Source organism: Brassica napus, chromosome C1 (assembly GCF_020379485.1).
Source record: "Brassica napus cultivar Da-Ae chromosome C1, Da-Ae, whole genome shotgun sequence".
NCBI lineage: Eukaryota > Viridiplantae > Streptophyta > Magnoliopsida > Brassicales > Brassicaceae > Brassica > Brassica napus.
In genome coordinates this window covers 1436940-1452125 of record NC_063444.1, presented here as the reverse complement: position 1 = coordinate 1452125, position 15186 = coordinate 1436940, and the positions used below count along the sequence as shown (strand labels likewise).

General features: G+C 37.4%; 3 protein-coding genes across 3 annotated transcripts; all 3 read right to left on the bottom strand.

Moving 5' to 3' along the window:
* Positions 1-687: 687 nt before the first annotated feature.
* Positions 688-4652, bottom strand: LOC106448443 (protein MICRORCHIDIA 2). The gene is made up of 18 exons (XM_022694439.2): positions 4362-4652; positions 4217-4291; positions 4102-4136; positions 3945-4023; positions 3787-3876; positions 3633-3708; positions 3467-3545; positions 3259-3387; positions 3048-3146; positions 2810-2914; positions 2569-2715; positions 2286-2378; positions 2023-2074; positions 1813-1924; positions 1411-1684; positions 1272-1342; positions 1131-1173; positions 688-1060 (listed from the first exon to the last, which is right to left on the bottom strand). The coding sequence occupies exons 1-18, from the start codon at positions 4597-4599 to the stop codon at positions 962-964; spliced, it is 1896 nt and encodes a 631-aa protein (XP_022550160.2). The 5' UTR covers positions 4600-4652; the 3' UTR covers positions 688-961.
* A 170-nt stretch (positions 4653-4822) lies between these two features.
* LOC125575134 (protein MICRORCHIDIA 3-like) lies at positions 4823-8669 on the bottom strand. The gene is made up of 17 exons (XM_048745065.1): positions 8319-8669; positions 8205-8239; positions 8050-8128; positions 7884-7973; positions 7705-7780; positions 7547-7625; positions 7302-7430; positions 7116-7214; positions 6929-7033; positions 6697-6843; positions 6470-6562; positions 6327-6378; positions 6114-6225; positions 5468-5996; positions 5330-5400; positions 5207-5249; positions 4823-5132 (listed from the first exon to the last, which is right to left on the bottom strand). Exons 1-17 carry the CDS (start codon positions 8641-8643, stop codon positions 5034-5036), a joined length of 2163 nt encoding a protein of 720 aa, XP_048601022.1. The 5' UTR covers positions 8644-8669; the 3' UTR covers positions 4823-5033.
* A 1682-nt stretch (positions 8670-10351) lies between these two features.
* LOC106448526 (beta-galactosidase 3) lies at positions 10352-14908 on the bottom strand. The gene is made up of 18 exons (XM_048745064.1): positions 14625-14908; positions 14393-14488; positions 14205-14317; positions 14049-14115; positions 13861-13953; positions 13596-13739; positions 13429-13517; positions 13237-13342; positions 13069-13156; positions 12867-12985; positions 12620-12784; positions 12371-12549; positions 12171-12280; positions 11984-12093; positions 11783-11893; positions 11595-11708; positions 10969-11508; positions 10352-10874 (listed from the first exon to the last, which is right to left on the bottom strand). The coding sequence occupies exons 1-18, from the start codon at positions 14799-14801 to the stop codon at positions 10734-10736; spliced, it is 2562 nt and encodes an 853-aa protein (XP_048601021.1). The 5' UTR covers positions 14802-14908; the 3' UTR covers positions 10352-10733.
* Between the last annotated feature and the right edge of the window lie 278 nt (positions 14909-15186).

The window sequence follows — 15186 nt, the reverse complement described above, 5'->3', positions numbered from 1 at the left end:
TAAATTGTTCGTATTTGGTAATTCAATTGTTAACATTCTGTGTTATATAAATACGTAAAAGAATTACATATATACCTTTTACATGTTCAAATATTATTTTTTCTGTTTTCCAAAAGCCTTCTTTCTAATTAACTTTCTTATAAATTTCAAATGGCGTTTTTACGCAGTCGCGTTTCACAATTACGTCTAAATGAAAATTTACTTTTAATTAGTAAAAAATTACTAATATATAGTTTTATTTTAAAGTAGACATAAAATTTAGATATATATGAACAAAGTTACAAAGGTAAACTAAACAACACAAACCGAAAGTACAATCAAACCCTCTACTATACTTTTAAGATCCGCATGGAAATAAAGTTAAAATTTAAAAGAGCTAGGGATCTTGGCTCACTCAACAACATAATAGGGCAATGGATGTTGAATTTCGACTATGGTCCATGCGCTGTTAGTGATTGGTCGGTCGGTCCATATAATTATTGTAATGATGTAAATTGTGTTTTTTTTTTTACTTCACACACTCATTATCCATTTGATCCCAGTTGGGATGCAAATTGGCTACAGAAGATCACTGCATGTTTACCTTCTCCATTGTTCATTTAATGAAATTTTCTGTCCTACAGATTTTAATTAAATTAAGAAAATACACATTAATGATAAAACATAGGTTTCTGTAAGAGTGCCCACTCTACAAAACTAAATTAAATTCATACTTTATGTAACAAGCAGGACCACTTCTTTTTTTAGTCCTTACAAGACTAGTTAAAACTTTGAAAAGGAGTTGGTTCATACAATCAGAACTTATGGTACTTAAAATAGAACTATTCCCTGACCTTAGATCCTAACAGTTTGCCTGACAGATATATATGCTACATACATATATGCACCTGCTTATAAGCAAATGCACGAACACTGTAATTAATATTTCGAATCAAGTTCGGGTCCTTCAGAATCTAGTGTCTTAAACTTGTTGCATCTCCTTCTTCTTAGCATCCACAAGCATAGCAAGTTGTGCACATTTACTTTTAGCTTCTTCCAGTTCTTTTTCTAAGTTCCTTACCTGTTTAATTTATATCCATGTTAGAACCAATGAAACAAACATATGTTTACCAATGCGAAATCAAACTTACAGTCTGTTCCATTTCAGTCTCCTTCTTTACATATTCCTCGCACCTGTTCAAGAACGAAAACACATTGAAATTGATTGAGATCCTAAGAGTGATATGAAACTGAAATCAGTTAGTTTTTTTCATTTTAAAATATATACATACTTCATGAAGAGTTGTATGTTCTCTTGGCTTATCTCCTCCACTGACTTGCCAACGTGCTTGTTTCTAGTATCCTGTGAAGATTTGTTTCAGTTTGTTTTTTATCACACTTGTACAATAAAACTAAATGAGATTCACTTACGGTAACTGCAGGTTGAGGAGTAAGCTGCACGGGCTGGAAGTTATTTCTTACACCAGTAGAATTTCTCATATGTGGCGGTGGAGCAGCAACTGTACGGACTGAAGTGGCATTACTTATATTGATTTCGCGTATTATTGGGCCACCTTGAGAAGAAGGGGAAGGAAAAGGATTGAATGTATTGACAGGAGGTGGTTGATCAGGTATCGGTATCCTTTTTGACTTATCTGCAGGCATTTGAGGAGTCCTGTACCCGAAAACGTGGCTGTGGCTACTCCTGTTTTTTTCTCCATAACGAGAAGTGGAATAGTCAAAACAGAGATGTTGCAATTTGTAAAAAATCATAACGGAAAAAATATGGAGAGATGATTGGAAACAAGGCTTTGGAGAGGAGGAAGAAGAGACCAGTAATCGTAGACAATCTTCTTCAACCTCGCTTCCAACCGCTGGAATAAAGAAGACCTCTCAAAATCTTGTTTGTCATGAGCTGGTTCTATGAAGTTAGCTTCAAGAACTCCTGGGGAACAGATTTTGGTTAATGAGTATCACCTCCCAAGTCTTTCACTCAAACGGAACATATTCAATGGAGTTATCAACTAAAATGAATAGATTTACCTACAACACCATTGCCTAAAGCTGACCCGTCCATAGTGACCTTCCAGAATGGCTGTAAGGTGCAAGAGAGATCTCAGTTTATACAATTCATATGGAATTGCAGGGCCCTTAATTGGAAAATATTATAGCAGGCCAATCTATTAATGTTCTATTTAGAGGATTGATTTCCTTGAAAATCGTTAAGTACCATACTTGATACTTACTTTAGTTGCTTCCAAAGATGATTTAGATCATAGAATTGTCTGGTATATAAGAAAGCGTACCCGGATAAGACGGTTTTTGTGATAGACATTGTAACCGCAGACTGGAAGTTTAGGTGCCTCCTTTATAAATCCAACTTTGATTTCAGTGGTAGCCTGTGACAAGAACGCTTAGTAGAGTTTTTTCTACCAACCTAAGCCTAAAAAATTCGATCAATGTTTGCATATAATAACTCATACACTATAGGCAATGGAAAAATTGCAACAAGAAAGAATTAGCCAAAGGTTCATGTAACAAAACCAGAGAACTGAAAAAAAAAAAAAAAGAGAAGAGGATCTATGTTACTTGTTCAATTGTAGCTATCTGTGGCCTGTACTTTATAATTTCAGGATATCTGAATTCATCAGCAATGTTGAACTGCTTCACAGGGATTCCCCGAAGTATAATCTTGAAATTTTTAAACTTTTCCAGATACAACATTGAAGTATAAGCCTGAGGAAAACGAACAAACAAAGTGAGTCTTCATACTTTCTTCGAAATATGATACATTATTATATAGAAAAGAAGAAGATATTCAGGAAACTACCCTCAGGGAGTAACGTAAGTGGTATGAAATATGAGATCTCCTTTCCAGTTCTTTAGCGTGCACCCGTTTTCCATCATGGACACTTTCATCTCGGAGCCGGATGTCCTATAAGAAAATAATTTAAATGGCATAAAAGTTGAAACTTGTCGTCTACATAGGACCTGGACCTAAGACAACCCTGAGGCCTGAACAAATATTTCATCGAGTACATATTATTTAGAGGAAAAGTGTGTGTTACCTCATCGTCGTCGTCAAAACTCAGCTCATAGATTCCTTCAACATTGAGCCACAAGTTGTAGATAATTACTTTTGTTCCATGCGTTCCAATATCATCAAACTGGTGGACGAAAGACAAATATACACGAATTAATACAACATATAGCATTACGCGGAATCAAAGTTTTCAGAATCAATGTAATATTCATAAGCTGGCTTTCGAAAGAAACAACCTGTTGAAGAAGTTCATCCTTTGTTGAAAATGGAGACCATTTGAGAAGAATGTCAAGGTTGGTAGACCAATCTTCTGAAGATCCATAGATAATTGGTTGTGGCCGCTCCTTGGATATATCAATATCAATCTGTATTGCTTGAGAACACAGTCTTAAGAATTATATATTTCAGGCATTACACAAAATCTACAAATGCTGAGGATTTTACCATAGGAACAATGACATCATCTTGACCAGTTCTTCTAAGGAATGTGTAAGACAGAAGGCCGACGCTTTGAGTAGCTTTCCTAAAAAAGGATACAAAAAAGAGTTCAAGCAAGAGCACACGCCAAAGACACAAGAGTGTATATGCAGCAGATATATATCAATAATACCCTGAACGAGTTGAGCGACTAAAAACAATGGCATCAGCTCCAAGTCTCATGGTACTTGTCTTGAAACCATTTCCATCTACACACAAAAAAAGGTGAAACCTCTGCTTAGAGACCTAATCACTTCTACTAACCACCTACCTAACGAGAAGCTTACACTGTCCAATCGTCGTATTAGACTTCTTTGACGAGTAGCCTAAGCTCATGCATTTTCTGATTCCATTGGGATCCATCCCAGCGCCATCATCTTCAATTGGAAAACAAAGAGCGTGTTATTCACACAACGCATCTGACAATCATTCAAAGACAACGTACCTTGGAAAACTAAAGCTGGAGAATTATTCTTCGCAATGTCGATCTTATCGATCTTAACAAAGGTTGCACCGTTTTGTATCTGAGGTAAAAAAGCAGAGTCAAACATTAAACCAATTCACTAAGAAGGTAAAAAGCTAAGATAAGCATTTTAGTATACCTCGTCAACAGCATTGTCAAGTAGTTCAGCTATGGCTGCATTACAATACAAATTAAAAAAAAAAAATGATTACTTTATCTAATTGATTCGATCGGAGTCAAATCTTGACTTTTACCTCCAAAGGCCCATTTGTGTGACGTGGCATTCGAGTGAAGGAACTTGGGATGAACACGAGCGTGCTCAAGCATACCTATCAAATTCTCAATTCGATCACAAAAACCATAATCGTAGTAGTGCGTGTGTGGAAGTGAATTGTTTACCTGGAGCAGCTTGAGAAACAACGTTCGGTGTCACATAGCTTTCTCCTGCCTTCCAGAAGCTCCGGCACTCTAGGGTTTCCAGTGGAGCCACCGCCGCATCAGCGGTTGTACTCGGAACTTGCGGAGTTTCGATTAGAGACAATCCTCTTCCTCCTCCTCCTCCTCCTCCTACGTCTTCGTCGTCACTGTCTAAATGCACGACGTCGGCGGCGACTACAGTTTTCGCGTTGGTAGACATCTCCGACGAGGAAGCGACGAACGAATTCGAATCCGCGTCGTTGGACTCGATGCTATTGTGAGATATATATATAATTAAACAGCGTGATGTCTAACTGTTTTCACATGAGACAACGTGCCGTCGTTAGCAATATGAGAGAGATGGTATAAAATAAAACTCCGTAACGTCTCACCGTCTTCACATGAGACAACGCGTCGTCTTTCTAGATATACAAGAGATGGTCTAGGTTTTAACTTTTAACTATAAGCCAAGCCTTTATCGTGCAGATAATTAGAGCCTTAATGGGCCATAAAGCGTAAATACGTTAAAAGCCCATACCCCAACTATGTACATATCAGTGTTATCGTTGCTGGGAGGTTGCACAACATATTAACATACAATTATACCAAAAGATCTAGATCAAAGTTTGGGTTCTTCGAGTCTTAACGTTTTATCTAAACTTGTTGGAGCTCCATCTTCTTAGCATTGACAAGCAGAGCAAGTAGTGCACATTTACTTTTGGCTTCTTCCAGTTCCTTTTCTAAATTCCTTACCTGTTTCATTAGTAGCCATGTTAGACAGAAACCAATGTAACAAACATATGTTTATACTGCGGAATGAAACTTACCGTCTGCTCCATTTCAGTCTCTTTCTTTGCATATTCCTCGCACCTGTTGAAGAAAGAACATACAGTAGGTGAAACTGACAATTGAGTTACTTTTCCATGGTATGAGTGAATATATACACATACTCCATGAACAGTTGTATGTTCTCTTCGCTTAGCTTATACGCTGTCTCGCCACCAAGGTTGTCTCCAGATTCCTGGGAAGATTTGTTAATTTTCTTTATTTCTCAAACTTGTTAAGAAAATTAAATGAATTTCACTTACAGTAGCTGCAGGTTGAGGATTGAGCTGCACTGGTTGAGGATTAAGCTGCACAGGTTGAAGATTGAGCTGCACTGGTTGAGGATTAAGCTGCACAGGTTGAAGATTGAGCTGCACTGGTTGAGGATTGGGCTGCACAGGTTGGAAGTTACTTCTTACACCCGTGAAATTTCTCATATGTGGCGGTGGAAGAGCAACTGTACGGCTAGAAGTGCCTTTACTAAGGCTGATTTCACGTATTATCAGACCACCTTGACTAATTTTATCAGAAGGCAAAGGTGGAGGATTGAATGTATCGTCACCAGGCGGTTGATCAGGTGTTTTTGTCCTCTTCGACTTATGTTCACGGCTAGAAGTGCCTTTACTAAGACTGATTTCACGGATTTTCGGACCACCTTGACTAATTTTATCAGAAGGCAAAGGTGGAGGGTTGAATGTATCGTCACCAGGCGGTTGATCAGGTGTTGCTTTCCTCTTCGACTTGTGTGCACGGGAGTCAGGATGGTATCCAACAGCCTCGCTGCAGCATTTCCTGTTTTTCTCCATAATAAAGAAGAAAGGAAGAATAATCAAACAAGGATATTGCAATCTGGAATCAAAATAACATGAGATGATTGGAGCAAGGATTTAAAGAGGAGGAAGAAGAGACCAGTAATCTAGTGTAATCTTTTTCAACCTCGCCTCCAGCCGCTGGAACAGAGAAGACCTCTCAAAATCTTGCTTATCGTGAGCGGGTTCTATGAAGTTTGCTTCAAGAACTCCTGGATAAGAGATTTTGGTTTAATGAGTCTCTCCCACGAGGTCTTTCCCACAAAACAAAGCGTACTCTATGGAGTGTTCATCAAGGAAATGATAACTATACCGACAACACCGTTTCCGCTAGTCGAACCGCTCAGAGTGACCCTCCAGAAAGGCTGTAAATGGTGCAAGGGGATCTCACTTAATCAAACCATATACAAAAGCGGAAGCTAACAAATTCACGCCATCTGCTACATCAAAACGTACCATGATGAGACGGTTTTTGTGATAGACATTGAAACCACATACTGGAAGTTTAGGTGCCTCCTTGACGAATCCAACTTTAATTTCAGTGACAGCCTGTAACAAGGAACCTTAATGTTTTTTTTTTCTCTCACAGTTTAATGGAGACAAAGCCGAAACTCCATGCATGAAATGAAATCAGTGAGTAGATAGAAAGAAAGAGAAGAAGGAAGAGTCTTAGTTAGTATTACATATTCCACTGCAGCTGCATGGGGTTTGTACATTATAGTCTCAGGATATCTGAGTTCATCAGCAATGTTGAATTGCTCCACAGGGATTCCCCGAAGAATAATTTTGAAGTTTTTGAACTTTTTGAGATACAACATGGATATGTAAGCCTAAGGATAAAGAAACCAAGTCAGCTTTCAAACATCTATGCAACAGGAACAAAAAAAACAATAAGAGGATATTCAGAAGAATTACCTTTAGAGAATGTCGGAAACGGTATGAGATATGGGATCTTAGTTCTAATGTCACAGCGACAACCCCTTTCCTTACCAGGGCATTTTCATCTCGGAGCCGTATGTCCTATTACACCAAGTATAAAAGAAGAAATATTAAATACATTTAACACCCCAACTTTGCAATCCCTGAAAGAAAGTGCAAGTACCTCATCTTCGTCGTCAAAACTCAGTTCATATACTCCTTCATCATTAAGCCACAAGTTGTATATCATTACTTTCGTTCCATGTGTCCCAATATCCTCGAACTGGTAGGTGAAAAATGGAAATAAGCGAATTAATAAATGAACCACATTAAATATACACGCTGAACCAGAGTCTTCAGAAGAAACAACCTGCTGCAAAAGTTCATCCTCTGTTGAAAACGGAGACCACTTGAGAAGAATGTCAAGGTTGGCAAACCAATCTTCGGAAGTGCCATAAATAATTGGTTGGGGCAGGTCACTGGATATATCAATATCTATCTGCGTTGCAGATACAATAACATCAACTGAGATCAAACTGCAGTAGTTCCACCTTTTGTAGTGAACTACTTATTTCAGGCATGAAAACAAAAAGCTACATATGCAGAGGATTTTACCATAGGAACAATCACATCATCCTGACCAGTTCTCCTAAGGAATGTGTAAGACAGAAGGCCGATGCTCTGGGTTGATTTTCTAAAACAGAGAATATAAAAGTATGAAAAGATTAAAAAACAAGAGCATACACCAAATTCCAAAGAGATATATCAAATACCCTCCACGAGTTGAGCGAGTGAAAACGATGGCATCAGCTCCGAGTCTCATAGTACTTGTCTTGAAACCATTTCCATCTGTACACAAGAGTGGAAGGAAGGAACTATGGTTAGAGACCTGAAATTTAATAACCACATAACAAGAAACAATCTTTTTCACAAATTTATAAAAAAACTTAACACTGTCCAATCGTTGTATTAGACTTCTTCGATGAGTAGCCTAAGCTCATGCATTTTCTGATCCCATCAGGATCCATCCCGGCTCCATCATCTTCAAATGATACATAATGTCACTAACAACATCCAGCAAAAGCATCACACAATTCACTCAAAAGGCTCTAATGTACCTTGGAAAATCAAAGCTGGTGAGTTATCTTTAGCAATGTCAATCTTATCTATCTTGACATAAGTAGCACCGTTCTGTATCTGAGGAAGAATCAATGAACAAAAGCAATGCCATAAGATAGAACTCACTCACACTGAACAAAATAGAAGCAATTACCTCATCAACAGCATTATCAAGTAGCTCAGCGATTGCTGCAAAACACAATACCAAAACAAAATATCATCACGAGTTTTATTTAGTTGATCGATCATCTTGCGTCTTAGCTTTTACCTCCAAAGGCCCATTTGTGTGACGTGGCATTCGAGTGAAGGAACTTGGGATGAACACGAGCATGCTCAAGCATACCTGGAGCTGTAGGAGTAACAGCTTTCGGAATCACAAAGTTATCTCCGGCTTTCCAGAAGCTCCGGCATTCTAGGGTTTCTCGACGAGTCACCGTCGTATCGGCGATCGTACTTGGAACTTGACGATTCTCCATCAGTGACGCCGATCTCCTCCGAAACGCTCCTCCTCCTCCTCCTCGTCGTACGACTCCGATGTCTTCGTCGTCACTGTCACTGAGAAGTACAACGTCAGCGACTGTACGTTTCGCCATATGATTGCATTACCGCGTACGAGTGATTTCGAAACGGGTTTATGGAAATTGAACTTGGGTTTGCCCCGACCCGCTTTAGAAAAAGAAAAGGAAAGTGTCTGTTGTTTCACTATTTTTCAACGAGAGAGCGCGTTGTTTTATATTAGATTAAACTAGAGGCGGTTTAAGCGTTAAATATGGAAACAGCAAGGCGTGTTGTTATTGATGATTTTTTTTAGACAGAAGTGTATTTTTGAATACTATTTGATGATATTATCAGTAGTTGTCCATATTTTGAATATTCACGTATCAGATGATTTATTTTATCCTTTGATTATAATTCAGCAATGTGATTTTTTGTATGTGTATAAGACTATAGAGATAATAGAGCAAATTGTTATGTTCATAACCCAATACAAATTTTAACTTAAAATTTAAAAGATAACTATTTACTCACAAAAAAAATCTATGTAAATTGATTCAATGATAAATCAATAAATTTGGAAAGAAACCATAATCCATGATGACAAAAAAAAAACATAATCCAAACAGAAAATAAAATAAGAGAAAAAAAAATAAAACAAATTACTTAAAATCTTAATCCTTAAATCAAATCAGAAAACAAATTACTTAAACATTATTGGAAAGTTTAGGATGGAGATACATGTTATACATCATGACGAAATCAGCGGGAAGATCATCTTCGTTCATATGGCATGGTGAATAGCATGAGTCTTGTTCTTAATCTCCAGAAGAGTATGACCGAAACTTGCTTTCTTATACGTGGAATAACTTGGTTGCGAGTCAGTGAAACTGCATAAAAATAACAATGAACAAATTATGTTCGTAAAATCAAGCTCATAGTTTATTCAAAAATAATATTCAATCTCTTTGTGTATTCAATTTGTGAATTGAAGTGATTTGGAATGATTTGATTTTTAATGAGTTTTTACATGATATTAGGTGAATTTGAAAATTTTATATGATTTTTATTAGTGTTATTGGTTTATATATTTTGATTGATTTAGAAATTCATATAATATTTACAAATCCAAGTAAAATATACAATTTTTTTAAAAAAATCGGATTAGTATTTATAAATTCGGAAATTTTTCTTCGGATTTGAATTTTTGTATTTTTAACAAAGAAATCTATACAATCCATTCAAAACCATTATGATATTAAATATATTAATTAATTCGTATGATTGAATAACACTTGATTCGAATTAAAATTTGTCACAAAACCAATAATATTTGATTTCAATACAGATTTTAAAATAACAATAGATCTAGTTTAAATTTTCAAATCAATTAAAATACACCAACCAATAACTCCCACAAAGTCATTCTAAATTTTATTTAAAACCATATGATTTGGATTTTTATTTATATTACTAAAAACTGCACTTAAAACTCTACGAACACTTAAACCGTTTAAAATCCACAACTTGATTTTTTAATGACAATAAATTTAAGAGTGTTTTATGAAATGACAATTTGAATAACACTAGATTTTAAAATGTTTTTTAATTCGAGTTTGAATTACAATAGATTTTTGTCATTTTAATACAAGAATACACTAGTTTATTTTTGGTGAGCCTTTTATATATTGACAGATTATCAAGAATTACTTAACAAATTTTAGAGAAAAATCTTATTAACGAAAGTAAAAAGAACTAGATTAAAAAAAATGAAACAACAAGATTGGAAACAAATGGGTCACACAATACTCAATACTATCTCCTTTCTCCTAACATGAACTTTCATTTGTTACAAAGACAAAACTCAAAACCAAACATTAAACCAACTCCATTCAAACCCAACAACTCCGGTCTCCATAACCGGTAAAATGGTCAGTGGTGACCGGTGAGCCGAACGTTTTTTGATAAGACCCGGAATTGCCCGAGACCCATCACAACTCTACAGACTCTTCTTTTTTACCTAACTGAAAACTACTCTAAACCAACAAAGTCTTCTGTTCAAACTAAACACACACATGCACACACATTTCAACACAGATTACACTTTCTTTTCTTCCCCTCTCTCTCTCTCTCTCTCGGTATAGTTTGGTTATACATTTTGTAGTCAAAGAGCTCAATGATCATCTTTTCAAGGCTTCCAGCTAGTTATAGATGTCTCAGGGGAACAAACAGCTTCAACAGTCAACCGTTTCAACACATTCGGACACGGATCTTTCCCAAAGTTACTGTTGGATATCGTCACTGCACATCTCGCTTTCCCTACACACTTCTGCACACAACAAAAACACACTAAAGGTCATTAAAAGAACAAAAGAGTGTGACTGCAGTTTTATCTAAGTAAAGATTCTTTTATCATCTTTTACCCTCTCTAAGATAGCGTACGAGGTATCTGCGTGACACTCTCCCTGTTGGTAACTCCCGCATTTTCCCAAAGGAGTCCCAAAGCTCGCAAACTTAATAGCTGAGATAGCTTGACCAGGACTACATTTCAAATGAACTTTGGGTCTACGAAACGTTTGTCCTTTCCCATAGCTTTCTATCTGCCAGTTCTTGATATTGGGATGGTACTCAGAGACTTCAGCGCAGACTCCAGAGACCGATCTTTTGACCAGAGAAACAGCTGATGGGTTTCCTCCAAGCTCCTCGAATATCACCAAGAGGTTTTGGCTCGGTTTTAGCCATGATCTCGGCACGTGGTAGTATCTTTGCGTAGGCTGACCACAGCCGGATAGGCACTTGTTCGGTTTGTATGTTCCTGTGTAGCTGCAATGACCACAGTCACCGGTGGCGAACGCTGTCCAGTATCTCCCAATGCTCTCTCCGTTCACCCATATCTGACCTTTTCCCATTCCTTCCATGTCTAAAGCAAGCGGCTCGTTGCCTTCAGGTGCATCAAAGTAAGCCTGAAGAAAAATTATTTACTCATTAGTACAGATTCTAAAAATAGGAAGAAGCTTTATAGAGTTGTGTTTGGTTCAAATCGAAAAACCTTGTGCCATGTCAAAGGCTGAGGCTTTTGTACAATTAAGGACACATCCATCCACCCATTAGAGGGAGTGTTGGTTGGATAAGCAAGATTCATAGCTTCTCCTTTCAACCCCACCTGATGAAAACAGAGTTATACAACTGAACGTTGAAACCAAGAGAGAGTAGAATCACTTGGGACTGATAGAACACCTGGTAAGTCCATTTTTGCCATGATAAATCACGTTTCCCTTGAGACAGCCCGTGCAGAGCCACTGGTCCCAAGATTCCAGTGTTCCATGACTCAAAGTGTCCACCCACATTCTTCAAAGTTGAGAAATAAAATGGATCAGGATAAGATATGCACAAAGAAAAAACAACTTGAGCAGCGGATAAGAGTAAGAGAATACTAACTGGCAATCCAACAGCAACACTCAGCAAAGCGATTCTGTTAGTTCCAGAATGTAGATTGATCTTTCCCCTATAAGTGAATCTCCTGTTTTGCCTTGTTCCAAAGGCAGAACCTGTGAATTTATATATATATTAGTTTTTGCATATCAAAAACTCTCTAAATGAAAGTTGATGAGGTAAAACCATATACCTGAAAGCTGTCCATTGACAAATATATGCACGGCATGGCCTGTGGACTGGATAATGAGAGTTGGCAGCTCTCCTCCATGTAGGAATGATTCAGTTGAACCAATATCAACACTACATTACAAAATTCAAAATGTTTGGTTAAGCAAAGTTTTGAGAATCATATTGAGGCTATGGAAATGTTTTTTTTTGTTATTTATTTACCTGGTCATGTACCAAAGATAATCGCTAGTGTCACGGGTGACATTGATCTGCTCCAAGAGCCCTTGAGTGGTGAATGTGGAGCTGCCATCTAGAGAAGAAAGATCTTCCAAGTAACTCCGCCACTGGAAGTTCGGTGTGCTTGTCGGCAGCATTTCCATCTGTGATGTTTGAACTCCAACCTGAAATCAAAACAAGAGAAAGCTGATCAACCACAGTTCCTAGTTTCAGAACAATGATATACAAACTTACCTTTGCAGTATTGAAGACTGCGTTTCTACAATCAGGAAGAATGCTGATAGACCAAGGAGGTAAGTTGTAATGAACGTTGTTGAACAACACTCTTGCTGCTGATTCTGTGTCATAGTTTGCAAGGAAAGCTGAACAATCTCCTGATTCTGAAGAGTATACATGAGCCTGGGGAAAATAAATTAAAAATATAAAGAAGTTTCCACAGCCAAACCAAAAAAATATCTATTAAATTAAATCCTATTCAAACCTGTTGCTTGTTTCCTAGAGATGTAACAACAGGATCAGTTGAAACCAGAGCTTTTTCACACATCCTGATAGCTCTGTGGAGCTCCTTTAGATGACCATACTTAGGCTCCCTGATTAAACCTATTTAACATTTAACAATAACTCAATTAGTACATTAAGCAATGATTATGGAGAATTATTTTATTAGTTTCATGCCGTTTTACCATATTCGTCAATGGGAGCATCATAGTCATAGCTGGTAGTGACAAATGGACCTCCAGCTGTTCTTCCAAAGTTAGTTCCACCATGATACTGTTACAAAGAAAGATTGCCTTTAGGAAACCATATCTTATAACTGAGGGTTAATCAAGTGGTTTAATTGTATAATATACCATGTAATAGTTAACAAAGGATCCTCCTTTTTGTATGAAACGTGCAACAGCAAACGCCAGATCCTGAACTGGTCTATGGTGCATTGGCCCACCGAACTCAGTGAACCTTAAGATGCCATCAGTTCAAAGAATATAAGAAAATTATCAATTTGAAAATGATTAGTCCATGTAAGTGAATGAATATATATGTACCAGCCACTCCACGCCTCTGTCCATATTAATGGCTTGTATGGCTTGTTGGGAGCAAATGAATCACAGTAGAAACCGTTGCATGTGTTTATCTGTCACCAAATATCAATGTGTCAATACCAAAGCAACATAGTAAGTTATCACTACGCTTATGTGATCAAGAAACTAACCACAGGGTCAGGGGCATCGTCTTCTTTGCACATGACCCATGGGACACCAGTCTCAGTTGCTATAGCCATTTTAGCAGCCCATGTCATGTAGTTGTGACCTTCTGCTCCTAATAACTGCCCTTGTCTTCCATACTCATTCTCAATCTACATTCATATTAAAAAAAGAGGACACCTTTCTAAATTAAATCACTTTGATCCTAGAAAAGAAACATAACTGCATGATCACACTAATCACAGTATTAATCAGTTCCATTGAAGTATTAACCTGAGAAAGGATGATGGGACCACCCTGGGACTCATACAAGTTCTCACTCTTCATCAGCTCAACTATTCTCTCTGTGAATCCTTGCATAGCTCTCTGCAACGTTACCCAAAAAAAGAACATTTAATATCACAAGTCTCCTAGCTTTTAATAAACTGGCAAAATGAATAAATTTAACTCATATAAGAGACCTTGAAAGGCTCGTTATCTGTTCTGAAGCTGATTCTAGGAACATACTTCAGCCAAACAGGGAATCCTCTGGTCATTCCCAAAAACAACAACTTTAGAGTTGAGGCAACTGAATCTGAAGAAACAAGACAAAAGGTCACAAGAACTATGGTAGTTACCCGAAGTTCCACTCAGCACAAACATAAGGCCCAATCCGAAGATGAGCATATAGTCCAGCTTTGTGTATCGTCTTCACGAATCTCACCAAATCATTTCTCCCTTCAAAATCATACTGAAAAGGAACAAGTAACTGTCAAAAAGACAGAACATAATGTAGAACTGAAGACAAAACAAAAAAGAAAGTTACTTTGCCAGGAGAAGGCTCATGGAGATTCCAGAAGACATAAGTCTCAATCACATCAACGCCTCCATCTTTCGCCTTCTGAATCAAACCTTCCCACATCTAACAACAACAAAGTTCACAACTTTAAAACACCCTTTGATGAAATGAACGAAACAGAGAGTCAAAGTTTGGATTTTTCTTTAAACCCACCAAGAAATTTTTTTAAAAAAGTTTAAGACTTTATCCAAAATCTTACATCAGGTGTGCTTCGAGGGTAATGTATGGAGCCAGAGAAGAGGATTCGTCTCTGCCCATTGATGAGAAGTGCTTTACGGTCATAGGTAACGCCGCATTGAACAAACCCAACGCCTAGAATCAAAAACCCTAAGCAGAGCCAGAGAATCAGCCGTGGAGCAGTATCACCAGTCCTCATTCTCAGCACTAAGCTTCTTTCAAGAGAGGAGAACAAGGAGAAGAACACTTCTGGGGGTTTAAGGAGAGAGAGAGAAGTAAAGAGGAAGAAGACGAAGGAGAAGGAAGAGAGGACGAAGGGGTTTTATTGCACTTCACAAGTGTCTATTGGCATCACCACTACGTGGGCTACCGACGCTTTCCCACCATTTTTTAAGCCTTTATTTATTTGTTTTATTAACATAAAAATTAAAAATAAGATAACAAAAAAGTAAAATAAATGGGATATAACAAGCAAATAAAGAAGTTTTTGAGATTATGATATTGGAGAAAAAGGAAAAAAAAAAAGAGTCACGTTGATTGATATAAAGCAGCTAATCACGCTAGACTTTTTCTTCATTTCTATA